At 68.0% G+C, this 26,311-nt stretch overlaps 4 protein-coding genes across 4 annotated transcripts in view; 2 read left to right on the top strand and 2 right to left on the bottom strand.

The window, feature by feature from the left end:
* Nucleotides 1-11,662, bottom strand: part of LOC113992914 (dedicator of cytokinesis protein 2-like) — a 51,937-nt gene extending 40,275 nt beyond the window's left edge. The window contains exons 1-18 of the mRNA XM_027730624.2: nucleotides 11,248-11,662; nucleotides 10,276-10,399; nucleotides 8,728-8,811; nucleotides 8,570-8,610; nucleotides 8,306-8,361; nucleotides 8,108-8,204; nucleotides 7,884-8,032; nucleotides 7,274-7,409; nucleotides 6,996-7,150; nucleotides 6,595-6,676; nucleotides 5,532-5,667; nucleotides 4,256-4,331; nucleotides 4,038-4,117; nucleotides 3,661-3,786; nucleotides 3,449-3,573; nucleotides 2,612-2,710; nucleotides 2,103-2,175; nucleotides 1,579-1,682 (exon numbers count right to left, since the gene is read on the bottom strand). Coding sequence (XP_027586425.2) covers nucleotides 1,579-1,682; nucleotides 2,103-2,175; nucleotides 2,612-2,710; nucleotides 3,449-3,573; nucleotides 3,661-3,786; nucleotides 4,038-4,117; nucleotides 4,256-4,331; nucleotides 5,532-5,667; nucleotides 6,595-6,676; nucleotides 6,996-7,150; nucleotides 7,274-7,409; nucleotides 7,884-8,032; nucleotides 8,108-8,204; nucleotides 8,306-8,361; nucleotides 8,570-8,610; nucleotides 8,728-8,811; nucleotides 10,276-10,399; nucleotides 11,248-11,250 — 1,746 coding nt within the window. The 5' untranslated portion in view covers nucleotides 11,251-11,662. The remainder of the gene's footprint in view (nucleotides 1-1,578; nucleotides 1,683-2,102; nucleotides 2,176-2,611; nucleotides 2,711-3,448; nucleotides 3,574-3,660; nucleotides 3,787-4,037; nucleotides 4,118-4,255; nucleotides 4,332-5,531; nucleotides 5,668-6,594; nucleotides 6,677-6,995; nucleotides 7,151-7,273; nucleotides 7,410-7,883; nucleotides 8,033-8,107; nucleotides 8,205-8,305; nucleotides 8,362-8,569; nucleotides 8,611-8,727; nucleotides 8,812-10,275; nucleotides 10,400-11,247) is intronic.
* Nucleotides 11,663-12,518: 856 nt separating this feature from the next.
* DQX1 (DEAQ-box RNA dependent ATPase 1) lies at nucleotides 12,519-18,209 on the top strand. The gene is made up of 11 exons (XM_027730631.2): nucleotides 12,519-13,132; nucleotides 14,255-14,448; nucleotides 14,682-15,057; nucleotides 15,270-15,506; nucleotides 15,721-15,820; nucleotides 15,916-16,071; nucleotides 16,242-16,433; nucleotides 16,505-16,630; nucleotides 17,096-17,286; nucleotides 17,366-17,556; nucleotides 17,632-18,209. The coding sequence occupies exons 1-11, from the start codon at nucleotides 12,851-12,853 to the stop codon at nucleotides 17,810-17,812; spliced, it is 2,226 nt and encodes a 741-aa protein (XP_027586432.1). The 5' UTR covers nucleotides 12,519-12,850; the 3' UTR covers nucleotides 17,813-18,209.
* A 1,209-nt stretch (nucleotides 18,210-19,418) lies between these two features.
* On the top strand, nucleotides 19,419-21,881 carry LOC113992898 (interleukin-12 subunit beta-like). The gene is made up of 7 exons (XM_027730601.2): nucleotides 19,419-19,505; nucleotides 19,767-19,836; nucleotides 20,402-20,623; nucleotides 20,830-20,938; nucleotides 21,022-21,203; nucleotides 21,306-21,454; nucleotides 21,741-21,881. Exons 1-7 carry the CDS (start codon nucleotides 19,419-19,421, stop codon nucleotides 21,879-21,881), a joined length of 960 nt encoding a protein of 319 aa, XP_027586402.1.
* Nucleotides 21,882-22,762: 881 nt separating this feature from the next.
* LOC113992913 (alpha-internexin-like) lies at nucleotides 22,763-24,119 on the bottom strand. The gene is made up of 3 exons (XM_027730623.2): nucleotides 23,879-24,119; nucleotides 23,282-23,406; nucleotides 22,763-23,216 (listed from the first exon to the last, which is right to left on the bottom strand). The coding sequence occupies exons 1-3, from the start codon at nucleotides 24,083-24,085 to the stop codon at nucleotides 23,165-23,167; spliced, it is 384 nt and encodes a 127-aa protein (XP_027586424.1). The 5' UTR covers nucleotides 24,086-24,119; the 3' UTR covers nucleotides 22,763-23,164.
* Nucleotides 24,120-26,311: the final 2,192 nt, after the last annotated feature.

The following is a 26,311-nucleotide window of genomic DNA, read 5'->3' as shown; positions in this document are numbered from 1 at the left end:
ATGTCCAGAAGGACTCACTGGGGTGACTGAGTGACCCTTCCCTGCTCTTTGGCCACCCTGGGACGTGGGAGATGCCCAGAGCTGGCCAGACATGCAGCGATGGGCTGCAGCTCACACATGGCAGCAGAACATCCATCCTCCCCTGCCTGCTGCCTCGCAGGGTGAAACCCCTCCTGCTGAAGGTCAGATGAAGGTGAAAGAGCTGTTTGCTGTTGGCTTTCCCCCTCCAGCACACCCACAGTGAGCAGTCAACATGCAGGAGCCCAGCGTTCCTTCCAGGGTTGAGCCCGCGCAGGGAAAACTGGCTGGAGTTCAGACCAGCCGGAGATCAAGAGGTCTGAGCAGCTAAAAGCCCAGCTAAAAGCCTGTCACTCACATTCCTCTGGCAAACAGAGATGAAAAGACGAAATAGCTTCTGACTCCCAGAATCCAGCCCCAGTGTCTTCTGGGAAGAGCTGGAGTCAGCCGGGGAGAGTGTGGAGTGGGGCAGGACGTGGCGGTTCAGGGAGGGCAGCCACAGCCCTCTGAGGGGAACAGGGACCCAGGGGGGAAGAGGGGGGGCTTGGTCTCCCAGGAGAGGGGTGTGCAGGGTTTGATCTTGCTGTCACAGCCAGCACTTCAGGTCCTGAAGGTGCCCAGTGCTCTGCTGCAGTGAGGACAGTCCCTGGAGAGCCAGGGACCAGAGCCAGTGCTGCAGGCCACAGCAGCGTTAGAGAATTTGGGTCTTTTGCCCAAAAAAAAAGCTGGGAGGAGGGACACAATAATGATTTCAAATGTGCAGGAGCCTTGGGGAGGAACAGCATGGTCTGTCCCTGTCCCCAGCTGCCACAGCAGGTGGAAGGAGATCAGCTCATCCCAAAGAGATGCAGGACCTGGGAAGGGACATGGCTCTGCCTGGAGAAAACATGGTCACGTTGTCAAAATCAGGGAGGACTCCAGTGCAGCAGCCCAGGGGTGGGGGGTCAGGTTATCCCCCGGGGACATTGGAGCCCCATGGCCGGGGAGAGACCCCAAAGCAGTGCTGGCATGTGGGGTAAGAGCCCTGAGCTCCTCTGGGTAGAAGGGCCCGGCTTATGCCTCCCACTCCCCTGGACACAGCCGGCCCCAGTCCAGGGAGGGGACACCAGGCGAGGGGGGCAGCGCCTTCTGGGTCCCTTCACATCGGAGCCGACTGCGTTTTCCCAAATGAACAGTGACTTCCCCTCCCCACGCCCTCCCTCTGCTCTCTTGGAGCAAACGAGTGCAGTGCCAGGGCTGGTGAAATCAGGTGAAGCACAGCCTCACCACGGGGACGTTTCCTCCCCATCACAAACATTTAAATCACCTTTTCCCAAACAAAACTTGTCATTCCAGGGGAGCAGCACAGGGATTGGAGACACGGCGTGCAGGAAGCCCCCGCCACCAAGGACAGTGAGGACAAGGAGGGAGGAAGGGAGGGGGGCACTGGAAACCCTCGGGGACTTTGGATGCGTGCCACCATCACGGGGGCGTGGGCAGGGGCAGGGATGGGGACCCTGGCCCCAGGAGCGCTGCCGTCCTGCAGCCCCCCCGTTCCAGGGGCTCTGTGGCCCCCCGTACCTTGTACAGCACCAGGTCGTGCTCCCCGTCCCGCAGGGTGGTGCCATCGGGGCGCATCAGCCTCACAAAGGCCATGGAGAAAATCCGCTCGCTCCGGTCCTTGGCTGGGAGGGACACACAGGGGAGAGCTGAGGGGGGGTCAGAGGGGGCCGGGGACACATCCTGGGTAGGGAATGGCAGTGCTGAGGGGGGTCCTGCCCTCCCGGCAGCCAGAGACACCCGGGGAGGAGGCAGGCAGGGCTGGGGCAGGCAGGGCTGGGGCAGGCAGGGATGGGGTAGGCAGGGTTGGGGCAGGCAGGGCTGGGGCAGGCAGGGCTGGGGCAGGCAGGGATGGGGCAGGCAGGGATGGGGCAGGCAGGGCTAGGTGACGGTTTCTGTCACCTGCGTGAATTTCGGAGGACCCACGATGTACCCCCATGGTACGAGGCAAGGACGCCCCATGGGACCCTCCTGTCCCAGCCCACCCCCACTGCAGCCCCTCTGGGAATGTCCATGGAGGAAGGCCTGGAGCAGGGGACACTCACAGTCACTGGAGGAGCGATGGCGGAAGGTGAACCTCAGGTGGGTCCTGTGGACATCCTCGATGGGAACAGCGATCTAAGGGGGAACGTATGCCCAGCTGAGGGCAGGGGGCCACAGGCTGGGCCCACAGCCAGGCAATCCCCCTCTGTGCCCGGGCAAGGGCTGTGCTGGATTGTCCACTGCTGCAAACCAGCCCCACATCCTTCCCCATAAACCAGTGAGGCTGAGCTGGGGGCACTGGGGGCTGGGCAGGGCTGGTCGTGCCCATACTTGGGACTCCCCACTCAGCACTGCTGGCCACTCTGGGTCTCCATCCAGGAGTCATGCCATGACACCATCAGCATCTCCATTCTCCCTGACGTGGGGACCAAGGACTGCCTCCAAAAAGCCAGCCCGGACAGGGACCCCCTGCAGCAGTGGGATTCTGCGGTGCAGAAGGAGCGGGGGCCACAGCCTGGGGGGGCTGCAGGGCCATCCCACCCCGGGCCCCACCCCCTGGGGCTCCCCAGACCTTCAGAGTCTCCATCCAGCGCTGGTGCCGCTGCTGGTAGTAGACGACGGAGCGGTAGTGGCTGGTGGGGCTGTCCCCCGCGCCCGCCTGGATCACGTTCTGCCGGAGGACACGCCTCGGGGTCAGCCCAAACAAGCTTGCAGGGAGGAAGGATTTCCACCCCCTGCCAACCTGGACCACCCCCGAGACCCCCTGCCCACACCTCCTGGCACAGGTGCCCCTTTACCATAACCCAGCTGGCATTGGAGTGTCTTTCCAGCTGTCCCTTCCCCGCCAGGCGGGAGGGGCAGCGAAAGGTATCTGTGTCCCCATCCCCTCCACTTCCACCAGGCCTAGTGCCACTTCCAAAGGGACTGTGACCCCCGGGCGTGTCAGGGCTTGGCCTCCATTGCCCTGTGGGAAGGGCACTATCAGGATGGAGATGGAGGTGGGTGCTGTGCCCCCAGACCAGTCCAGCCAGGCCCACAACAATTCCAGCCCGTTCCTCAGGGGCCAGGTGAGAATTCATGTGAGAACACCTGGGGAGAGGCAAGGAGGGCGGGACGACCTGGCTCTGAGCCCCCTGCCCTTCTGCCAGCCCCCAGCTCTTCCACTCCTGCCTCTGCAGTGTCATGCCTGGGCACTGGGGGTGGCCAAGGGTTCTGGCTGTCCCCAGGGGAGGATGATTTTCTCTCTATCCCTCCACAGCACTTTTGCAGATCTTTATTCTATTCCCAGATCTCTGTTCTGAGCAGCTCCAGGGGCTCCTCCAGCTGGTTGTGCTACAGGAGCTGCTGGCTCTGCCCGAGGTGGGGTGACACGGGGGACAGTCCTGGGCCTGCCCCACATCTGCCATACCTGCACCACGCTTCCCGCCTCGTCGCAGACACACACGGTCACCTCCACGTTCTTCTGCGTCTTCTTGTTCCCCTTGTCAAACTCACCCTGCACCAGCGTCAGGTAGATGTCGTTCCTGACGTCACCTGGGGGGACAGTCCCATCAGCCAGGTCCTGAGCCCACGCTGGGACCCCCAGGGATCCCCGGGGTGGTGCCTCGCCCCCCCACTTGCCCGGCATGATGACCTCCGGGTAGCCCAGCTTGCGAGCCACCACCGTGCTGCGATCCACCAGGTGAGGGTGGTCCTTCCGCACCTGGCTCAGGTCTCCCCACAGCATCTTCAGGGACACCCAGAGCCCTGCGGGGACCACAGCAGCTTTTCAAGGGGTGACAGCAAGAGCTAGGGTGGCCCAGGGCCAGCCAGGAACCGCAGTGAGTCCCCAGCCCTGCAGGAAATGGCCCGAGGGCTGCCCCACGTGCAGGCAGGTGGGTCCCTGAGCACAAGCAGCAGCTGCAGGGCCAGGTGGATGGCCTGGGGAGGGGTCTCACTTCACTCCCCACCACAGTGCACAGTGGGCACAGGAGACACTGGGGACACAGGCTCTTTACCTTGTCCCTTGTGGTTGATGTCCTTCCCCTCCACTGCCTTCCGGATCATGTTGTGAAGAAAATCACTGTCAGCAGCCACCCTGGAAAAGCCATATTTACGGGAAAAACCTTTTCTCTTTGATCCTCACATTTCTTGTCCCCTTGCAGTTAGGGTCCTGTGCCAGCCAGGCCCTGGAGTGCTGCCCCCCTGCCCACTCCCCCCCGCCCATGGGGCTCACGGGTGGACAGGGATGAAGTGCTGCTTGTCCTCGTCGCTGTCACACGTCCCCTTGGTGATGTCGGTGATGTCCATCACTGCAGTGACACAGAGATGGCACTGAGGGGTGGCTGCAGGGGCACAAGCACCCCCAGCCCCGTGCCAGGTCCCATTCCCATGCCAAACCCTTCCAGAGCCAGCACCCAGGAGAGCTTTGTCCTGTCTTGCAGCCACGGCATCACCTGTGCCCCCGACAGTGTCCCTGCTGTGCCCTACAGGGAGCTCCTCCTGCCCCACTGAGACCTCTCTGGCACCTGCCAAGCTGTATGGGCTCTGGGTAGGGAAAAGCCCGCCTGGCTCCACGAGGGACATGTGCTGATGACATGGCTGGGACCTGTCAACCCAGGTGGGACCTGCTCCCCCAGCTGGGACCTGCCATCCTGGCACAGCTCACCCATGGGGAATGCTCTGGGGGTCTGAGCAACACCAGCATCACCTCCAGAACAGGGCAGAGTCAGAACCAGGGTCTCACACCAGAGTCCAGTGTCCCCTCTGTGGCCTCTGGGGATGGCATGGCCACCAACCAGTCACTGCAGGTGACCTCAGAGCTCTGGGACAGATCTTGGACAAAACAAGCCATATCCAGAGCCTCTCCATTGCCCACAGATGAGGACTGGGGCAGGACAGGGCAGCAGGATGGTCCCTCTGCCTGGGGTGGTGGTACCCACTGCCATGTCCATAATTCCCCTGGAGATGTCCCTGACTGTGGTTCTGGCATGCCCTGAGCCAGGAGACATCAGTCATCTCCCAGCGATGATCCACAGGGATCGATGCCCAGAGCAGGATCATAGGGGGAGGTGGAGGCAGGGAGGCTCTGCAGGGCTGCTCCGGGCACACAGTGGGTCGGGGTCTGTGTGCAGGGACAGCGGGAGCAGCCCGGGGTCGGGGTCTGTGTGCAGGGACAGCGGGAGCAGCCCGGGGTCGGGTCTGTGTGCAGGGACAGCGGGAGCAGCCCGGGGTCGGGGTCTGTGTGCAGGGACAGCGGGAGCAGCCCGGGGTCGGGGTCTGTGTGCAGGGACAGCGGGAGCAGCCCGGGGTCGGGTCTGTGTGCAGGGACAGCGGGAGCAGCCCGGGGTCGGGGTCTGTGTGCAGGGACAGCGGGAGCAGCCCGGGGTCGGGGTCTGTGTGCAGGGACAGCGGGAGCAGCCCGGGTGCATCGCGGAGCCTGGTGGCCAAGGGGGGTGGCCGAGGTGGTGTCACAGGTGGCCCTGGGGGTCTCCATGGACCATCTCCCCTACCTGAGATGCCGAAGGGCCGGCGCAGGCCCGTGCTGAGCTTGCGGCTGTGGGTGTCCCGCAGGTCCATCCGTCCCACCCGGATGATCTGGCACACCAGGAACAGCCGCTCCCGCTTCAGGTCCGTGCTGCCCAGGTCCTGGGGGACAGGGGCTGTGTGACCCTGGCAGCACCGCTGGGGACGTGCCGGTACCAGCGCCAGCTGATCGTGGGGTGCCCAGGGCTGCGCAGGGTGAACCAGTGGGCACAGAACCACTGCAGGTCCCCGCTCCCAGTGCCCCAGGATGTCCCCCTGCACTGTGCCCCATGGAGTGGCTTGGGTGGCAGGCACTTGGCCCCACTGTCCTGGGGGCTTTTGTGCACCCCAGGAGCCCCAAAGCCCTGATGCCAGGGCTGGTGGAGAATGATGGCCCCACAGGGCACCCTGGGCCAGGCAGCCTAGTGAGAGGGGGGCAACCTGGCATGGTGTGGGGATGGTGGGGTGGCCTTGCACCCCAGCTCCGGGCACCCGGGGAGTGTCGGATCCTGAGGGTGCTGCCCCTGTGGCAGAACTTTCTGGTGGTGCTGAGGAAAGGGACAGGGACATGCCACAGAGCGCGGGGACAAACGGGGACACCAGCAGCGAGCAGAGCAGGAGTTGGAGGTGGGCGAGCGTCGGGGGGATGGGAGCAGAGCCGAAATGCTGATGCTGCTCATTAGCACCGATTTTCCCGGCTCCTTTGCATATCGATGGCTCCGCTCCGTCCCGGGGGGTCAGCGCAGCACTGCAGCCGAAGCGCTGAGTCAGCGGGAGCCGCACGGCGAGGGACGGGGATGGGGCACCCCGAGAACCCCAGTACCCGCACCGGGAGGGGACCCTGAGGGGACCTGAGTCCCGGTGCCAGGCCTGGGGTCTGTGCAGGGGCTGGGGCCGTTCGAGCAGGGGGAGTGGTGGGGGTTCAGCCACTCACAGGACACGGGAGGACCGTGCCTGCTGCTGGGGGCCCTGAAACGCTGCGGGTGGAGGCAGCTCTGCAGGAGGGGGAGGTGGGGAGCAGCAGCGCAGCCCCCGGGGGTCTGCACTCACCGTGAACACGACCTTGAGGTTGTTGAGCAGCTCAATGTCCTGGGGGACCCCAGTGCTGGCCCAGCGGATCACGTAGTTCTCGCTGTGGGGCAGGTGAGGGGGGAGGAGCTGGCAGTGAGGTGGGCACCGGGACAGCAGAGCCCCTGCCAGCTCCCACCACACACACCCCTCATCCCACCAATGTCCCCAGTCACGGCACAGGGACTGGCCCAGCCTGGCTGTCCCCAGCAGTGGGGAGCTGCTGCCCACCAGTCACCTCACCACTGCCTCACGTAGAGCCAGGCTGCTCCAGTGGGCACCAGCAGGCAACGTGGCACAAAGCGGGGGACATCACAGGAAGCAGTGGGACTGGCACCTGGCACAGAGGGGGCAGGGGTCTGTCCTGCACCCCGGGACCCCACCTGATGATGCGCTGCTCGCTGGGGTCGTACAGTGCCATGAAGAGCTGCGCCTCCTCCCCAATGTGGCAGACGAAGTTGCGGACGCACAGGTAGAGGCTGTGGGAGGGCGAAGCTGCCCCATGGGTGCTGTGGCCTGGTGCTCTTGGCTGCGGGCTCTGGGGAGCACGAGGCAGCTCAGACCCATGGCTTGGACCCATGGCTGAGCACGTGGCACAGCCCCTGGCACGGGGGACATCAGGGTCTGGGTACGGCAGGTGTGGGGCCAGTGCCGGCCTCACCGTCTCCTCCTGGATGCGCTGGGTGAGGGTCTGCGCCGCTCTCCTGTGAGCCTGGAAGAGGCTGATGACGCTGGTCCTGTCGGGGTCCAGGATGTTCTCATCCTCGTCCCGCACCACCAGGTCCAGCGCAAGGATCCTGCCGAGGCCAGGATGGGGTGAGGCAGGACCCTGGGGGGACACGGGTCCATGTGTCCCACCAGGACCCACCTGCCCTCACACGGGGTCTGAGGGGGCAGGACAGACCCAAATGAGCAAGGGGACAGGAGCCAGGCAGCACCAGGGACACTCCTGCCCCAGCCACGGCTCATCAGCCATAGCCCTTGGCCAGGTGGCTTGTGCACCTGCAGGCACACTCACTGTCCCCAGCCACCATGGGACAGCCAGCAAGGATGATGGGGACACAGGGACAGCCAGCTGGGATTATGGGGACACAGGGACAGCCAGTCAGCAGGACAGCGGGGACACAGGGTGCTGCAGGGACACACAGCCAGGATGATGGGGACAGAGGAACAGCCAGCCAGGCTGTCAGGGACACCGAGGGAGCACCCGGGCACCGTGCAGCCTGTGCCCAGGGCAGACTCGGGGTCCCTGTGCCCTGTCCCATGCTCACTTGTTGCCATAGTCTATCCTGCCGGTCACCTCCTTCCTGAGCCGCAGAAGCTGGTCCTTGGGCAGTGTCCCTGAGAGCAGCTGTGAGCGCTGCTCCATCAGCTCCTGCATCATCCGCTTCACCTGCCCATACCGCTCCATCTGCCCGGCCTGCGGCAGGACTGCAGGGTCACCACACACCCCACTGCCCACGGCCCGCCCGGTCCCCAGGCCCCCAGCCCGCACCACATAGAGCTGCTTCCAGATGGTGGCCCACTCCCGCAGCGTGGTGGTGATCTCCTGCACCATCGGCATCTCGGCGGGCACCACGCTCTCCTCCACCCTAAGGAAGGCACAGGGACCCCTGGAGCCCCCTGGCATTGTGGGGACCCCATGCCAGGCAGGGGATGGAGCCCACCCCCCCTGCCCGTGCCCCATACCTACCCCCGGTGCTCCACCACGGCGCCCTTCAGCCGGATCAGTGATGCCGGGAAGATGCCCTGGGAAGTCAGAGCTGTTGGCACCCTCGGGCTGGGAGACATCCCTCTGGGAAGGCACGGCTGGGGGCTCCAGCCAGCTGTGCCCACTGTGTTTCTCAACCCCCCAGCACAGACAGGGCGAGATGCCGGTCACGTCCCCCTATTCCCCCAGACCCCTGGGACGGACAGGGCGAGCCACAGCCATGCTCCCCTGACCCCCCTCACCTACCTGGGCAGCCCTGTTGCGGAGCGAGTACCCGCGGTACCAACCTGCGGGGGGAGGGAGGGGGACCCTGTCGGCCGGGCTGGGAGTCCTGGCTCCCACCAGGGGGCCAAGGGAGGGTGCAGAAACCCCCACGCTGGGGTACCTCCGGGGGTCCCTCTTACCCTCGGAGGCCTGCAGGATGTGCACTGTCTCCCCGATCTGCAGCGGGAGGTGATGCTCCTTGGTGCCCGGGAAGTTCCACACGGCTGCAGGGAGAGGGGCCGGGGGCTGGGAGTTGGGGTCCCTCCCTGGCACCAGCACAGCCCCACAGGCCCTGTGCACCTGCACCCCCCAACCAGCCCCCCACGGGGGGCAGAGCACCCCAACAGGCACTGCTTAGCCCCAACAGATGGGGCAGAACACCAGCCCCACAAACAGTCTGAGACCCCCGAGCACCCCAGCCCCGCACCCCAGGAGAGCTGTGGCACAGCCCACACAGGGCCAGGCACAACATGAGCCTCCAGCCCCCTCCTCCAGCACTCAGGGGTCCCCCATGGGACCCCCCTGCCTGCCACCCACACCCTGTGTGCCGATGGTCCTGCTCCTGGCACAAGCAGTGCAGGGAGGCAGGTGCCAGCTGAGCCCCTGCCCAGGGTTGGTGGCCCAGGGACAGGTCAGTGTGGGCACAGCGGAGCTGGTGGCCAGGGAGGAAGGCGGTGGGGACAGGAGCGCACTGGTGGCCAACCACTTCCTGCCCCAGACGGGCTGCGGTTGTCCCTGTCGTTATTTCTGGCCCCGGGGACAGGGACAGCTCTGGTGCAGGCAGCCCTGGCTTGGCTCCCAGACTGGAGGAGAGTCCCTTGCACTCGGGCATTGCACGCGGCCCCTCCCTCCACCTTGCCCTCCCCACGGGGACCCTGATCCAGCTGGGACCAACAGCAGCTCAGCCCTTGCTCAGGTGCTGCCCAGGGCCCTGCAGGGCTCAACCCTCGCTCTGGTGCCACTGGCACTGCAAGGGGAGGGTGCAGGAAACAGCCCCCAACAGAAACGGGAAGAGGCACAGAGCTGCCAGGGCCAGCAGAAGCTGAGGGTGCTGCAGGGAATGGGGGTGCCCAGGGCTGGTGCAGGGCACAGGGAGCCCAAGCTGGAGGTGCTGCAGGGAACAGGGAAGCCCAGGGCTTTGCCATCACAGACACTGAAGTGGGAACAAAGCCCCAGCTGGGACCTGGGGCAAATTACTGGGGTGTGTCAGGGCTCCTCCAGAGCCTCAGGAGCCAGGCTGAGCCTAGACCCACAGCGTGGAGGGGAGGGCTGGACCCTGTGCCAAGCCCCCACCCCAGTGCTGTGCCCCAGTGTTTCCCATCCCCACCAGCACCAGACTTGCAGTCTCTGGGCATGTGGGTCCTGCTGACACACCTGCCCTGCTCACCCATCACCAGCCCTGGGCCCCTGGGCCACCCATCACCAGCCCTGCAGCCCCTGCCAACCCCCCGCTTACTCCTGCACCCACTCACGCCAGCACCCTTGGGACCCGGCCCCCTCCCCACATCACCTCACACTGGCACTGGGCCAGCACTGCCGGTGCCACTGCCCAGCCACCATCATCTGCCACCACTGCCAGGGGGGACACTGTCAGTGTCACCCCACCCTGAGCACCCTGTTCAGCCTGCCCTGCACCCCTCTGATGAGCAGGGACCCCCACAGGGCCAGCGCCTGCAGCCCCCACTCACCCACGCCATACTTCTCCTCCTTGGTGGGCAGCCAAGGTGCCATGGCCACCGTGCCGGGGGACCGGGGCTGTGCCGGGGGACTGGCGTGCTGCAGGGCCACTGCTGGTTCCTCCTGCTGCGCTCCCTGTGTCACGTGTACCCCCAGCTTGTGAAAGCTCCGCTTCCTCACTGCGCAGCCGGGTGTGGGGGTCCCACCCCACCGCCCCGCGCTCCACCACGTGCCACCCCCCCAGGGGCTTGGGCTGGGGGTCACCGCGGCTGCTGGTGTGGGTGACACGGTAGCACTGTGACTCCCTCGGCTGAGCACCGTCACTGGAGCCCCCAGCCAGCAGGACAGGGGGCTGGAGTGGGGGGCTCGGAGCCAGCACAGCTCTGGCCGCACCATGGCATGAGGAGCCACGTGCCTCTGCCAGCCGTGATGCTCCAAACCGGCACTGCCAGGACAAAGCCTCTGCCACCGTGGCTGGGTTTGGCTTGTCCCCATCCCCATCCCTCGGTGCCCCAGGTCCAGCGGTGCCAGTGCCGGTGCGGTGCATGGCACAGCCCTGGCTCCAGCCCTGCCCAGCCCTCCACCGCCGCGGCTCCGGGACGGAGCAACGGCTCGGCAGCCACTTCCTCCCTCCCGCGGCCGCAGCCGGCTGTTTGGCACCGGTGGCTCCGCGGGGATGGGGGCTCAGCCATGCCCTACCCCTAACACGGCAGCACTGCCCTGGGACCCCCTGCCCCCCCCCGAATCCTGCCGCCACTGCACCGCTGCTCCCACAGATGGAATCGCGTCTCCATCGGCCCGGTGGAACCAGCATCAGGCTCCTTCCCTGTGTCCCCCACTCCCTTTGCAGGTCCCCATTCTCCCATCAACCTGAGCCTGCTCTGGGGGTCCCCCTGGCTGCAGTTTCCCCCACCCCACGGGTCACCCGAAGCCTCAGGACAGACCCCCCGGCCCAAAGCCGGCTCTGGGCCGCCTGCACTGACCATCAGCCCAAGGAAGAGCTGGGGGCACGAGTGGGTTCGGGAGCCGCTGGAGCCGGGTGTGAAAGGATCCGGTGCTCCGGTGTCACTGCCCGGGCCGAGGTGCGAGGGCGGGACCTGCGGGAGCTACCGGGGCAGCCGCCATCCCTCACGGGAAAGCTCGGCATGTGCAGCCAGACCCCCACCATCGCACCGACCTGCCGGCGCCGGGAACAAACGGACAGAACCACGGCACTGGCACGGCACGGCACGGTACAGACACCGGCACGGGCACGCTGAGGTGCCGGGGCTCTCGGAGTGCGGGAAACCCAGGCGGCTCTGGACCTTCAGTTCCCGCAGCCTCCGGGGTTCCCGGTTCCCGCAGTGCCGAGGCCAGCAGGGACCGCTCGGCCCCGCCCGGCTGTGCCCGGTGCCCGGCTGTGCCCGGTGCCCGGCTCTGCCCCGCGGGAGCTCAGGCCGGCCCGGGCCGCCCGGCGCCGTTCGCCGGTCGGGGAGCTCCACCTGCCGGTCCCGCCGGTAGCCGCCGCGGCTGGGGCGCCGGCACAGGACGCCCCGCCCCGACACCAGGATGAGCGGCACCGTTACGGGATGCTCCGGTACAGGCCGGCCGGCTCCGGTACACCGGACGGCACTACAGGATGCCCCAACGGGGGATACCCTGCACTGTTACGGGATGCCCCGGTACAGCACACCCGGCAGCGGTACCCCGATAGGGGATGCCCCGCACCAGCACCGGGATGTCCGGTACTGGGACGTTCGGTCCCGGTAGGAGCCGCGGACGGGCTGTGGCTGCAGCCGCGCTCGGCTCGGGATCGCGCATCGGGGCTTGCGGCGGAGGGCCTCGGGCAGGGCGGGACCGCGGCCGGAGCCGGGAGAGGTGCCGGGGGTCCCGGGAGCTCGGGGGGTCCTGGCCGGTCCTGGCGGGTCCCGCCCGGTCCGGTCCCGCCGCCACATCCGGGCTCCGCCCGGCGCGGGCGCTGATTGGGTGGCAGGGCGGTCACGTGGCCGTGCCCCCGGGCGGGGGCGGTGGCGCGCGCAGGTGAGCGGGGCCGGAACCGGAACCGGGAGCTCGGCCCGGGGGGCGCGGGGGACCCGCCCCCGACCCGCCCGCTCCGCTCCGCTCCGGTGCCGGTGCTCAGGTGCCCGCTCCGACCCGACCCGGTGTCAGTGCTCAGGTGCCCGGTCCGGTCCGCTCCGTACAGGTGCTCCGCCGGCCCGGTCCGCCCGTGGCATTCGGGACCGGGCGGTGTCCCGCCCATAAGGTGTCCGCCCCGTCCCGCACCCCCTGTGCCCCGTCCTAATCCCCACGCATAGCCCGGTCCGGTCCCCGCACCCCGTTCGGTCCTGCCGGGCTCTCCCGGTGACCCGTCCCGGTGCCCCCGTTCCCTGCCCGCTCCCCGCGCCCCGCGTCCCGGCCGCGTCACCCCCCGCCACCGTCGCTGCCCCTCTGCCCGCGCCCCCGTGCCCGGTGCCCGCGGCTCCCCCACCCCGCGGGACGGGACGTGGCACTGGGCTGTCCCGACTCCTTCCCGGGACGCAGGTGAAGGTGGGTCAGCGCCGGTGCCGCTCCACCCCCGCCCGCCCCCGCAGCTCCGGTGTCCCCGCCATGGCCGGCTGCGGGGCCCCGGGCCCCCTGCCCGGGCCGAGCGGCCCCGGCTCCGCGCTGGGGGAGGAGGAGGAGGATGAAGAGCCATCCCTGGGCTGCGACGGGGACCTGGAGGTGAACCCCTACGACGGGCTGCCCTTCTCCTCCCGCTACTATGAGCTGCTGCGGCAGCGCCGGGAGCTGCCGGTGTGGACCACCAAGTACAGCTTCATGGAGCACCTGGAGGGGAACAGCGGCATCGTGCTGGTGTCCGGCCCGCCCGGCACCGGCAAGAGCACCCAGGTGAGGGAAGGGCTGTCCCGGGGCACAGGGGTGTCCGGCCTCGCCGGGCGCTGTGCGTGGGTCCTGCCGGAGCCCACGGAAGGACCTGAGCCGTTGGGACCCACGGAGGGGGTGTTGGACCCCTGGGGCCGCTGCGCTGAGCCCGGCGGGCTGGGTGGGGACTGGGATGTGCCGGGGCTGGCGCTGGGCCCCGGGCAAAGCCTTGGCACGAGCTGAGAAGCGCTGCCACGAGAGCAGCTGGCCCTGGAGATGGCACGGGGAGGGGGGAACGGCCCCTCCCCAGAGCTGGGCCCAGCGCAGGGCCAGTGGCAGGACTGAGGTGCCCTTTACCTCCTGCCCGCCCCAGGGAGCTGGTCCCACCCGGCAGCCACTGGCGGCACCCAGGGACAGCGCCAGGGACTTTGACCAGGGAGGGATCGCTGGAGCTGCCGTGAGGCTGCACTGGACTGGGTCAGCACTATTGGCCCTGGGCTGTTGGGGTGTGGGCCCTGGGCTCGGGCCACTTGCCCAGATCACCTCCCTGGGTGTGACCTGCTGAGTTCCAGGGCTCAGCCAGCCCTGCTGGATTTGTGGAATAAATCCCCTGTGTGGGCCCCAGACATGGTGTTTTTGGGTGCAGCACCCTGCCTGCAGTCCCTGCAGGGCCCTGGGACACTGGGGGCACACGGGCACTGCTCGTGGTGGGCACACGGGACAGGGTGAAGCAGGACTCTGGTCTCCAGCGCCCAAGGGACATACGTGTGGCCCTGGCATTGTCCCACACTGCCCAGCTGGGCGCTTGGCCAGCAACTACTCTCTGGTGCTCCCTTCCCTGTCACTCTCTGAGGGTTTTCCTGGGCTGTTGTCCCATATCCCTAATGTGAGAACAGGGCTGCGGTGTTCCATGCCAGGGCAGGGAGGTGTGGGTGTGGGGTGGTGGGGCTCCTGTCACAGGTTGTTGATCTGAGAGGTGACAGGAGTAGGGAGGGAAGGTCCTGCCTGGGCTCTGAGTGCCTCTGGATAGCCTATGGCCCCAAAGGTCCTGCAGCTGGATCCCTGGAGAGAATCTCTGTGCCCTTTGGAGGGCCACAGCAGGGAGGGGCTGGTCCTGAGACAGTGCTGACCCCCACCCTGTCCCCACAGATCCCACAGTGGTGCGCCGAGTACGCTCTGTCCCTGCAGTTTGCCCATGGGCTGGTGGCCTGCACCCAGCCCCACAGCCTGGCTGCCCTCAGCCTCTCCCTGCGCGTGGCCGACGAGATGGACCTGAACCTGGGCCACGAGGTGGGCTACTGCGTGCCCCACGAGGACTGCTGCACTGCCGAGACCATCCTCAGGTACGGGAGGGATGGGGCCCGGCGGGCCTGTGCTGGGAGTGCAGCGCTCTAATCCCACTGAGCTCCCCGTAATCCCTTAATCCGGCCGGGCCTCGCCAGGGAGTGGTGCCGGCGGGGGCTGCCTGCCTGCTGCCTGCCTGCTGCCTGCCTGCTGCCGCGGGCGCTGCTGCGGGGAGGGGCTGAGGGGTTCCCCCCGGCCGGGGGTCCACGCTGACAGGGTGGGGCTGTGGCAGGTTCTGCTCGGACGAGATGCTGCTGCGGGAGATGACGTCGGACCCGCTGCTGCGGCAGTACGGGGTGGTGGTGCTGGACGAGGCGCAGGAGCGCACGGTGCCCACGGACGCGCTGCTGGGGCTGCTCAAGGACGTGCTGCGCCAGCGCCCGGCGCTGCGGCTCGTGGTGGTCACCGCCCCCGCCCTGGAGCCGCGGCTGCGCGCCTTCTGCGGGGACCCCCCCGTGGTGCGGGTCCCGGGGCACAGCCCCCCGCCGCAGCTGCTCTACCGGGAGCCGCCGGCCCACGGGCGCGTGGCCGCTGCCTGCCAGGCCGTGCTGGACATCCACGGGCGCCAGGAGCCCGGCCACATCCTGATCTTCCTGGCCAGCGAGCAGGTGAGCTGTGGGGGGAGCAGGGCAGGAGAGGCTTGGGGGGTCCCTCTCAGTGGGGAGCCCTGAGGATGCTAAGGGATGCTGGAGACCAAACTAGGGGAGCTGGGGCTCCTCTGCAAAGGGGCTGTGGGTGCTGGTGGGCAGTGGAAACGGGTGCAGGGCACAGAGCAGCACCCTGACCTCAGGGTGGGGTGTGCCCCCCCGTCCTTCCCCAGGAGATCTCCGAGTGCTGTGCTGCCATCCAGACGGAGGCCGTGGCGCTGAGCCCGGCACTGGGCCCGCTGCTGGTGCTGCCGCTGCACCCTGGGGTGGGCCGGGCCGCACAGCGACTGTACGAGGCGCCCGAGGAGAGCCGGGAGCGGCGCGTCATCGTCACCCACTGGCTCGGGGACTCGTCCTTCTCGCTGGGCACCGTGCGCTTCGTCATCGACTCGGGGCTGGAGCTGCGCAGCGTGAGTGGGATGGGGGACGTGAGGGGGAGTCCCAGTGAGAGGGCTGGCTCTGCTCCAGGCACAGTGGGGGTGGGTTGCAGGGTCCGCTCAGCCGTCGTGATGCTTCAGGCTGGGGTGAGGGAGGTGGCAGCGGTGGCCCTGCACTGGCAGGCAGGGGGGCCCTGGGGGACGGCGGGGGCTCCCCTGCGGCGTCCCCCTCACAGCCTCACCGCAGGTGTACAACCCTCGCATCCGCGCCGAGTCCCAGGTGCTGCGGCCCATCAGCCGGAGCCAGGCAGAGTCGCGCATGCAGCGGGCAGCTGGCAGCCCCCCAGGTGAGACCCCTGCCCCGATGTGCCCCCTGGGGCTGTTGTCCCACCCCCTGCGACCCCTCGCAGCCATGTCCCACCTCACGGCCCCTCTCCTGCAGGCACCTGCCTGCGCCTGTACTCGGAGGCCTTTGAGCAGCGCCTGCCCCCCAGCCCCGCGCCCCACGTCAGCGAGACCAGCCTGAGCCGCCTCGTGCTGCTGCTGAAGCGCCTGGACATCGCTGACATGGGCCAGTGTGACTTTCTCGACCGCCCAGGTAGAGCCTGTGGGGTGAGGTAGGGACCAGGCACGCTGTGGGGGGCTGTGCCAGAGAGCTACAGGCTGGCCATGGCCATGACTGTGGCCTGGATTGTCTCTGGAGAGGGGCTGGGGGGCCTGGCAGCTGTAGGAGGAGGGTGGGCAGAGCTGCCTGACATCCCACCCCAGCCCCTGAGTCGCTGATGCAAGCGCTGGAGGACCTGGACTACCTGGCGGCTCTGGACGACGATGGGAACCTGTCGGAGGTGGGGATCATCATGTCGGAATTTCCGCTGGACCCACAACTGGCCAAGGCCCTCATCGCCTCCTGCGAGTTCGACTGCGTGGAGGAGATGGTCAGCCTGGCTGCCATGCTCACAGGTACCGTGCGGGGGCAGCCAGCGCTGCAGGGGGTGCTGGGGGCACGCCGTGACCCCCCTGCCCGCCCCCAGCGTCCCCCTGCTTCGTGCCCCCATCCACACACCTGGAGGAGGCCGTGGCTCTGCGCCGGCGGGCACTGCTGCACCCCAACGGGGACCACTTCACCCTCATCAACATCTTCAATGCTTTCCAGCAGCGTGAGCATGGGCAGGGCTGCGGGCGGGGGGCTGCACCCCTGTGGGCATCCCACGGACCCCTCAGTGTCCCCTGCACCCCCGCGGCTGTCCCACAGCTGCCCTGCGTGGCCCCTGTACCCCGGCAGGCACCCCACAGCCCCCTCACCTGTCCCCAGCCCGGCCACGTGAGGGTCTGCGGGGGGGTCCCAGCCCCAGCCTGGTCCCTGTCCCTGGTGCAGGGAGGAGATGCAGCCGGTGGGAGCTGTGCCACCTTCTGTAACCCCTGAGCCCCCAGCCCTCAGAGGTCTCTGCTCCCCCCTCCCCATCCCTGTGTCACTGGCACCACTGTCCTGTCCCCGTGTCACTGACTTTGCCGTCTAATTCTTGTTGCTGTATCACTGACCCTGCTGTCCCATCCCTCTTCCCACGTCGCCGCCCCCACTGTCCCATCCCTGTCCCCACCCCACTGACCCTGCTGTCCTGCAGACGCCGGGGACGAGGGCTGGTGCCGGAAGCACGGGGTGGGCGCGGAGGGGCTGCGCCTGGCGGGCACCGTGCGCGCCGAGCTGCTGGAGGTGATGCGGCGCATCGAGCTGCCCGTCTCGCCGCCCGCCTTCGGCTCCGACGCCAACGCCCTCAACATCCAGCGGGCCCTCATCTCTGGGTACTTCCTAAAGGTGGGTCCGGGGACTGTGGGGGCTGCAGTGGACCATGGGGGGTGTGCCATCACCCCGCTCCCTCCTGCTCTGCTCCCAGGTCGCCCGTGACATCGACGGCTCTGGCAACTACGTGATGCTGACACACAAACACGTGGCACATCTGGCCCCCGCCTGCGGGTACCTGCTGCGGCCGCCCCCCCGCCGCCTGCCCCCCTGGGTGCTCTACCACGAGTTCACCATCTCCCAGGACAACTGCCTGCGCGTGGTCTCGGAGATCCAGCCCCAAATGTGAGGGCTTGGGGACGGGCAGGGACAGGGCCCTCTGGGGGGTCCCCGCTGCTGACTGACCCCCTGTCCCCATAGGTTGGTGGAGCTGGCTCCCCAGTACTACCTGAGCAACCTGCCACCCAGCGAGGGCCGGGACCTGCTGATGGAGCTGCGGGAGAAGGTGGTGGCGACGGAGGATGCGCCAGCGGGACCGGAGCCGCTGGCAGAGGCGGCCGGACGGGAGGCTGTGGAGGGGGACGTCTGTGTCCTGCAGTGAGCTGGAGCACCAGAGCCCCAGCAGGGGCTGTCTGGGCTTGGCTGTGACACTGGAGATGGGGGAGCCCTGGAGGGTCCCTGGGGGGCCGTGCGGCTGCAGGGGCTGTCCCTGGCCCCAGGGAGGTGCGGGCACGACCAGGCACGGCCTCAGCGCTGCACCGCGGGCAGTCGTGGGCCAGCGGCCGTGGGGCCACCGTGGCACCTCAGAGCACGGACTGGGGAGTGCTGGCCCCGGCCGGGGGAGTTGTGTGGGCCCTCCCCACCGGGCTCCTTCCCCCTGTCTTTTCCCAGGGTTCTGCTGGGGTGGAGGCACCGCTTGTCCTGCTGCCCCCACGCCTAGGGCCGAGGGCCCACACACGGGTCCCTCCTGTATAAAGTTTTGTGACCTTTGCTCCTGGCCTCGTGTCCGTGACTGCAGTCGAGGGGTCCAGCTGGGGTGGGGTCTGTCCTGCTGTGGGATATCATGAAGGGGTCTGACTGGGACAGGCTCTGTCTCTGCTGCTCTCTCTGGGGAGTTTCTGTCTGTCAGGCCTCGCTCCCCTCCCACCTCTGTTTTGAGTGTCATGCTGGGTCCCCAGCCATGCTGAGGTCTGAGGGCAGCCCTGGCCTTTTCACCGGGGCTTCCCTTCCCTGGTTGTGGTTCTTCTGCAGAAGCCAAGGGGAAGCTGTGGCCAGCGAGGGGGGGTGAGCAACCCCCTAAACGTGCTGCCAGTGCCTCCTCCTCCAGCATGGGACAGGGCATGGGTGCACCCCCAGGCGAGGTGCCCGCCCTCCTCCCTCCCCTCTTGTGGTCCCCCCTTCCAGCCTCAGGATCCCCTACAGCCCTGGCACTAAAGCCAAGGGCTGAGCCTCTGCCTGGGGGGTCAGGGGTCCTGGCTCCCCCTTCCCTCCCCTCAGCCCATGCACAGGGGCTTGACTCTGCTCAGGAAGGGGCCTGGAGGCTCCACTGCCTTGTGCTGGCCACAGAGACTCGAAAGGTGAGGGCTGGGCTCCCCCAAGGCTCCCGCAGCCCCCACTTCCCCTTTGCTTTCTAGGAGCCCCAGAAAGTACATGAACAGGCACAGTGCTCCCCTTCCCGGGGCAGGGGCTGCCCTGTGTCCTCACCCTGGGCTGGCAGTGGTTGCATTGACAAAGGAGGGTGGCTGGTGGCCACAGTGTCCTCTGTCCCTGCGACCCCATCCCTGTACAGCATCCCATGGGACGTGCAGTGGCCCAAAGAGGGGAGGGAAGGGACAAGACAACCAGTGCCACAGCCCAGCCAGCAGGGCCCAGCCCCTCTCCGGACCTCAGGGGCCAGTGCTGACGGACCTCAGATGGTCCCACCGGACCGCTGATGGTCCCACCCCATGGCAGGGTGCTGTGGGGGCTCTGTGGGGCATGTGGTGATGTGCAGACCCTCGGGGTGGTGCAGGGGCTCAGGACCCCTCTGGGGGAGCTGGGACCACCCAGGACCCTGGCACTGTCCTGTGTGCCCCATGTGCCCCTCGCCTGGCCGTTCCTGGGGTGACCCGTCCTCCAGCGGTCAGGGCAGGGCAGCAGGTGCTGGTGACCCCTGCCTGGGAAGTACCAGCGGTGAGCCCTGGGGCCGGGTGGGTGGGGGGCTGAGCATGGCTCCCACACAGCCTCTCTCCACTTCTGAGAACTGTGATGCTGCTGTGGTTGCACCTTGGGGCACCCCCGTGGAGTCCAGCCCGGTATAAATCCACAGCCCCCGGCCCTACCGTGCCCACCGGAGCCACTGGAGCAGCAGGCGCAGAGGTAGGCACAGCACAGGAGGGTGGGGGATCCTGGGGTGACTGGGGGATCTTGGGGGTGTCCTGCTCGGGGATGCTGCTCCCATGGCCGGGGACTCTGCCTTTGGTGGCCCTGCTGGCTCTGCCCCTCTCCCAGGATATGTCCAGCCCCCCACCCGGGGCTGCCCTTCCCCTACCCTTCTCTTCCCCTTCCCCTCCCAGATGCTGGGGCTGGTGGGGCTGGTGCTGTGCCTCGTGCCCGTGGACACCCTGACTGCCTTCCCCCCAAAGTGTGAGTGCTGCTGCCCCCCGAGCACAGGGGAGGCCTTGGAGGGGGAACCTCCCAATGGGAGGGGGCTGCAGGGACCTCACATGGATTGGAGGGACCAGGGGGTATACCCATCCTGCATCCCTCTGATAGGGGGTATACCCATCCTGCATCCCTCTGATAGGGGGTATACCCATCCTGCATCCCTCTGATAGGGGGTATACCCATCCTGCATCCCTCTGATAGGGGGTATACCCATCCTGCATCCCTCTGATAGGGGGTATACCCATCCTGCATCCCTCTGATAGGGGTCAGACAGCTCTGCTGAGGGGTTTGAGAGAGGGCATGAGGGTGATAGGGGGATGGCTGTGGGGGGATGGATGGAGCAGGTGGGAATGGATTTGGGGTGCAGGAGCAGGGAGATGGATGTGGGGTGATGGGACGGATGGGAATGGATTTGGGGTGCAGGAGCAGGGTGGGGACCATGGGGCAGGATGGCTGAAGGGCACCCAGCCCCGTGCTGGTGTGAGGGACAAGCTGCCCCCAGCACAGCCCATCTCTGACCCCAGGCTCTGCCTCTCACCTCCAGTCCAGGTGGGGCAGCTGAACGAGGACGTGGTGGTGCAGTGTGACACGTTGGAGCCGCACGTCAGCTGGACACTGAACGGGGAGCAGGAGCCCATGGCCGAACTGGAGGCTGAGGGCCGGAACCTCACCATCCTCGGCTTAGACCTGCCGGCCACGGGCAACTACAGCTGCTGGGCCGGCCCTGTCCTGCTGGACACCACCTACGTGGTGGTCAGCGGTGCCCGTAAGGAGGGACATGGCCGGGAGAGCCGGGGCAGGGGGTGATGGGGTGCAGGGACGGGGGGCAGGCTGCGGACCCAGAGCTGCTCCTGTGCCGTCCATGGGGCTGCACCGGGCAGGGCTTTGGGGCCGGGGGAGCCTCACCAGTGCTGTGCAGGGAGGGGGCATCGCTCCCGGCCCCACACCCCCTGACCCCCCTCGGCCCCTCAGGCGAGGAAGAGATCAACGTGTCCTGCCAGGCTGAGTCCTACCACGGCTCCTTCCACTGCTCCTGGCCTGGGCCCCCCTCTGTCGTCTTCCGCGCCCGCCTCACACGCAGGTGGGTGTCCTGGGACCTCCCAAACCCACCCCAGCCCCTCGGCCACCCAGCCCTCACACCTGCTCACGCCTCCCTCCCCACAGCGATGGCTCCCTGGGTCCGTGGGTGCCAGTGGCCGGGGGCCACGGCCGGTTCAACGCCACTCTGGTCGACCCCTCGTTCTGCCCCTTCGGTGAGGAGCTGCGTCCGCTGTGGCTGCACCTGGAGGGGCTCTCGGATACCTCCTACCTCAGCCTCTCCAAGCACTTCTTCCTCCGCGACATTGGTGAGCTCAGGGCAGCAGCGGCCCGAGGGATGGGGACATTCAAGGGGCACTGGGGGCTCTGAGGGGGGCTCAGCCCCCGTTCTGAGCCCCCCCTGCCCGCAGTGCGTCCCGACCCGCCCCAGGAGCTGACCCTGCGGTGGCAGGGGGAGCAGCTCCACCTGGCCTGGGCACCCCCAGCCTCCTGGCAGCGCCCCACATCCTACTTTGTGCTGCTCTACCACCTGCAGTACGAGCTCCCCAATGGCACCCAGGTAACGGGGGTCCCTGCCCAGCCGGACCCCACACGCGCCCACCCTGCCCCCCATCCCCCCCCTGCCCCGTCCTGGGCTCTTCCCTGTCCTGGGGGGGCATTGGGAACAGGGACTCTCTGCAGGTTCAGCCATGGCCCCCTCCCCACTCCGCTGCTTCTCTCCTTGAGGCAACGAATGGTCACCCCTGGCTGTCACCTCTGCTCCCCCCAGCTCTGCCCCCCACTCCTCTGCAATGGCTTTCCCCTACCCGAGGATCTGCCCAGGCCATGACCTGCCCCCTTTGCAGGTTGAGCGGTTTGTGGAGGGCATGGAGGAGACCCAGGTGCAGGTGGGCGCACGGCGGGTGCGCATCAGCTGCCGGGACCCCCACACCCCCCTGGCTTGGAGCCCCTGGAGCCCCTGGCAGGACCTCGACACACCCCGATAACGCTGGCTCTGCGCACGCTGACCCCACGCACAGACATCTCCTTTCCCCAGCACCCTTTCCCTCCCCTCCACAAACCTCCAGGGGCACACCTGGGGCTGGGGGGACCCCAATGGGACAGCCACAGTGGGACAGGCACCAGCACCCACCTTGCTCTCCCTTGTACTGCTCAGAAAAGGCTTTTTTTCCCTTGTTAAGAAGGGGGTTTTTCCCCCCTATTAAAGCTCTGGGCTTGACTCTGCTACCACAAACCCTGGTCTGTGTCTGTGTGGGTAGGGGGGTGCTGGGCCCCCACAACTCCCCAGAGGGCTCCTGGCCTGTGCAGGGTTTGGCCCTGGGGTCCTTCTGTATGACTGGAGCAGGCTCCCTACGTGCGCCAGCCCAGCTCATGGACAGCCCAGGTGGAGGGTCCCCACAGCCCTGCCCAGCTACCCATAGGTGTCCTGGACCCCCCTAATCCTCACCGACCCCCACAGAAGTGGGGCAGCATCCTCAGTCTCAGGGGCTGCACCCAGGGGGCAAGTCCTGAGGGGCAGCACCCCATTCCCACGTCCTGGGGAGCAGGATCGTGTCCTGACCCCAGGAGCTCCTAATGCAGGACATGGTCACGGCACAGTGGGGGGGCCAGGGGTCACCCGACAGCAGTGGGGGGCTCAGCTCCCACTGGAGCTGTGGCTGGGCCCCCACGATGTGCCCCCTCGGTGTTTGGGAGGGTGCCCAGCCCGGGGAAGGGCTGCACCAGGAGGGATGGAGCCCGGGCCCCACCCCCTCCCTTGGAGCCTCCCCGGGCCTCTGCTCTGCCACAGACCCCCGGAGCGCAGAGGGTGCTCCTGGCCGGGGTCCTGCCCCCTGCCCCCCCCCAGCCCCAAGACGGGTCGGCTCCGGGTGATGCCACGGAGCTTTATTGAGGTGCTTCCCGCGGGTCTGGGCCGGGACCCCCACCCCAGAGAGGCTGGTGAGTGTGTGGCCCCACAGGCGCTGCCCTCCCGGGGGTCCCAGGACAGGGGGCAGGCGGGGGCACAGGAGTCTGGGGGCCCGTGGCACGAGGGGGCAGAAGGACCAAGACTCTGCGAGTCCAGAGGGGTCCAGAGGGTCCGAGGGTACCACGGCCCGAGGTCGGGGGTCCTGGGGCACAGGAGTCGAGGGTCTGGAGTTCGGTGGAGGGACCGGGGTCCGGTCGCAGCGGGACAGGGGGTCTGGTGGTGGGGCTGAGGGTCCGGTCACGGTGCCGGGGGTCCGGTGGTCACGGCGGGTCCGGTGATGGGACCGGGGCTCCAGGGGTCCGATCACGGCGGGGCCAGACCGCCCAGGCGCAGCTCCTCGCTCTCCAGCATCTCCCTGGAAGAGAAGGGCCGGGCTGAGCCCCGCGATCCCCGCGCCCCCCGCGCCCCCCCCCCGCGTACCGGTACGCGGCGATCTCCGCCTCCAGCGCCATCCGCAGCCGCAGCAGCGCCGGGTACTCCCGCAGGCACCGGGCCATCTCCGCCTCCGCCGCCCCGATCTCCCGCTCCAGCTCCGCCACCCGCTCCTGAGCCGGGCCGTCAGCAGCGCCGAGACCGCGGGGCGACCCCCGGGACCCGCGGCCGAACACCCTCTCCACAGGGCCCCCCACGGACCCCCGCCCCGCACGGACCCCCACCCCCGATCCGAACCCCGCCTAACACGGACTCCCGGGATCCCCGGCCCGGCCCCCGCCCCGCACGGACCTCGGGATCCTCGGCCCCACACCGACACCCACCCACACGGACACCCCAGCCCCCGCCCCACCCAAACACCCCCGTGCCATCCCTCGCCCCCTCCCGCTGCCTCCCCGGGCCCCTCAGCTCCATCGGGACCCCCCGACCCCGCCCCTCCCCATCCTCCCCCTTCACCCCATCCCTCCAGGCATCCAGCCCTGGCACCACCCCTCCCCCCCCAAAACATCCACCCCCTCCTCGCATCCCAGCCCCCCGTTCCCTCCCAGCCCCCCAGGCACTCCCCGACGCCCTCCCATCCCGCACCTGGTACTTGGCCAGCTCCCCGCTCCGCCGGTCCCGCAGCCCCTCCAGCTGCCGGTGTAACGCACCCACCGCCCCCCGCAGCGCCTCCACCTCTGCGGCTCGGGCTCGCAGCAGCCTCCGGTAACCGGCAGCCTCAGCACGGGCACGGAGAACCGCCTCGCCGCCGCCGCCCCACCGGCACCGGGGCCGGCCCTCAGCCGCGCTCATCCCGGTGGTGATGCTGTTCCACTCCCCCCGCGTCACGGAACAGCAGCCAATCCCGCCGGCACCGGCTGTCCGACTCCTCCCGGCAGCAGCGGAGGTGGGGGGCCAGCAGCAGCCTGCCCCCAAAAGTGGGGCGAGGGGCCGCAGGGCCGTGGATAGCAGTCAGGTGGGGGGCAAGGTCAAGTTCGGGGTCAAGGTCATTGTTGTTCTCCCCCTTCCTCCCCACCATCATCACCGATCGAGGCCAGAGTGGGGCTGGAAGGTCTTGGGAGGAGAAAACCTCCACTTAGGGAGTCACTGGGGAGGGGGCACAGAGGTTTGCCAAAGAGGGGGGGTTCAGCCCCTCTGCCCCCCCACGAGTGTGCTGTGGGTCATGAAGGCTCAATCTGTGGGAGGTGATGGGGGTACCAGGGGGAGTCAGGGGCTGGTACAATCCATCGGCATAGGGAGCACCCCGAGTCCGTGATGGGGGGCCGTGGAGGCACGTCCGGGCCCAGGGAGCCGACAGATCGGTGGGTGCAGGGCCAGGGGCCCAGTCCATCAGTCTGTCCCACCACTGGGGAGGAGCCAGAGTGGCCAAGTTCTTCATTCAGCATGGTGGGTACAGCTGGAAGCCGGAGGTGGCAAACTCCAGGGATAAGGCAAGTGGGTGCAGACCCCACTGGGGGGGCAGGTCCCAGCACCAGGAACGGGATGTCCACACTGTGCCCTGCTCCAGGTGGGCTGGGGACTGTGGCTGCCCCAGCCTGACTCATGGAGCCGCTGGTGGGTTGGCAGCAGGTCCTGAGCAGGGACCCCCAAGGAGCTGCCCTGGCACAGGGACCCTTGGCGGGGGGGCTGCAGAGCCCTGCAGGGTGTAGGGGCCTGTCTGTGGGCTCCCAGGGGTCCGAGCAGGGGGCTGCCCACAGCGGTGCTCCAGGTGGGATTTGGTAAAGCTTTGAGTCCAATTGCAGGGGCATGCCCACCCAGCCGGGGGGCCCAAGGGGGTTGTCAGTGGCAGGGAGGGGGCTGCCCGTGGGAGGCCCCCAGGAAGCTGCAGTCCCCTCCCTGCTGCAGGCTGGGCTCCCACTGCCACCTCCCGGCACATCGGCGACACCCGGGGCCCTCACACCACAGAGGCCACCCCCGAGACCGATGTCACCTTGTTGTCCTCGGCCCAGGGCTGGAGGTTCTGCAGGGCATAGAGCGAGGAGTTGTGCATGCAGAGCGGGTCCTGCGGCAGGGGCTGTGCCAGGCTCTTCTGGAAAGCCTCCTGCTGCAGGTGCAGCATCAGCCGGTTGGCCTGTTGCCGCTCCGCCTCGCGCTCCTCTGCCGTCTGTCGCCTGCGGAGACCCACTGATGGTACCCGCAGCTGGCACTGCCAGCGCTGCCCCGCAGCCCTGTCCCTTGTCCCTCAGCACCACCGTGTGTCAGTGTGCCACTGCCCCGCAGCCCTGTCCCTTGTCCCTCATCCCTCAGCACCGCCTTGTGCCGGTGTGGCACATCCCATGACACCATCAGACCTCATCCAGCTGGGCACAGGGGATGCCATGGTGATGGGCGTCCCATCCCTCCCCAGTCCAGCCTCTCCCAGGATGGGGGGGCTTGGCCATAGAGGAGGGCAGCTGCTGGAAGGATCCAGGGGAAGGGCTGCCAGAGGGACGTGGGGTTGGGCTGCTGGAGGGATGTGGGGGTCGTGGCAGCTGCCCTGAGGCCATCCCTGTTACCTCCACTTGGTGCGGCGGTTCTGGAACCAAGTCTTGACCTGGGCATCCGTCATCTTGAGGGCCTTGGCCAGGGTGGCACGCTCGGCCGAGGCCAGGTACTTCTGCCGGTGGAAGCGCTTCTCCAGCTCGCAGATCTGCACCCGGGAGAAGGACGTCCGCGGCTTCTTGCGCTTGGGCGGTGTCCGGTTCTGGTACGGGTGCCCGATGCGTCGCGTGGCCGTGAAGGGTGACAGGGCAGCTGTGGGGAAAGTGGGATGATGGGGGGCTCTGGGGGAGCTCCAGCAGAGCAGGGCAGAGCAGGAGCCCGGGGGGATGCTGAGGAGCTCGGGGCCATGGGGACAGAGAGCTGGGGGGGAACCATGGCGATGAGGAGCTCTGGGGGGGCCATGGCATAGGGAGCTCCAAGAGGCCACCAGTGCTGCTGGGGAGAGGAGGAGAGGGGGACACCCTGAGTCATCCCTACCTGCTCCCCCGGCCCAGGGACCCAGGGGCAGCTCAAGAGGTGGTTCAAGGGAGGACCCTT

The sequence above is a fragment of the Pipra filicauda genome, unplaced genomic scaffold (assembly GCF_003945595.2).
Source record: "Pipra filicauda isolate LSUMZ 115617 unplaced genomic scaffold, ASM394559v2 scaffold628_size223124_pilon, whole genome shotgun sequence".
Lineage (NCBI taxonomy): Eukaryota > Metazoa > Chordata > Aves > Passeriformes > Pipridae > Pipra > Pipra filicauda.
The sequence above is the reverse complement of the archived record's forward strand: the minus strand, read 5'-3'. Positions and strand labels throughout refer to the sequence as shown.

What these genes read in the sequence shown, in the direction of transcription:
- DQX1 (XM_027730631.2), top strand. Translation starts at nt 12,851, where the DNA reads ATGGCCGGCTGCGGGGCCCCGGGCCCCCTGCCCGGGCCGAGCGGCCCC. An exon ending in GGCAGCTGGCAGCCCCCCAG is followed by an intron (nt 15,821 to 15,915) that starts GTGAGACCCCTG and finishes CCTCTCCTGCAG; the next exon opens with GCACCTGCCTGCGCCTGTAC. An exon ending in TCTCTGGGTACTTCCTAAAG is followed by an intron (nt 17,287 to 17,365) that starts GTGGGTCCGGGG and finishes CTCTGCTCCCAG; the next exon opens with GTCGCCCGTGACATCGACGG.
- LOC113992898 (XM_027730601.2), top strand. Translation starts at nt 19,419, where the DNA reads ATGGCTCCCACACAGCCTCTCTCCACTTCTGAGAACTGTGATGCTGCT. An exon ending in CCCCCGTGGAGTCCAGCCCG is followed by an intron (nt 19,506 to 19,766) that starts GTATAAATCCAC and finishes TTCCCCTCCCAG; the next exon opens with ATGCTGGGGCTGGTGGGGCT. An exon ending in CGCGCCCGCCTCACACGCAG is followed by an intron (nt 20,939 to 21,021) that starts GTGGGTGTCCTG and finishes CCCTCCCCACAG; the next exon opens with CGATGGCTCCCTGGGTCCGT.
- LOC113992913 (XM_027730623.2), bottom strand. Translation starts at nt 24,085, where the DNA reads ATGAGCGCGGCTGAGGGCCGGCCCCGGTGCCGGTGGGGCGGCGGCGGC. An exon ending in GGGAGCTGGCCAAGTACCAG is followed by an intron (nt 23,407 to 23,878) that starts GTGCGGGATGGG and finishes GGCCCGGCTCAG; the next exon opens with GAGCGGGTGGCGGAGCTGGA. An exon ending in GCGGAGATCGCCGCGTACCG is followed by an intron (nt 23,217 to 23,281) that starts GTACGCGGGGGG and finishes CTTCTCTTCCAG; the next exon opens with GGAGATGCTGGAGAGCGAGG.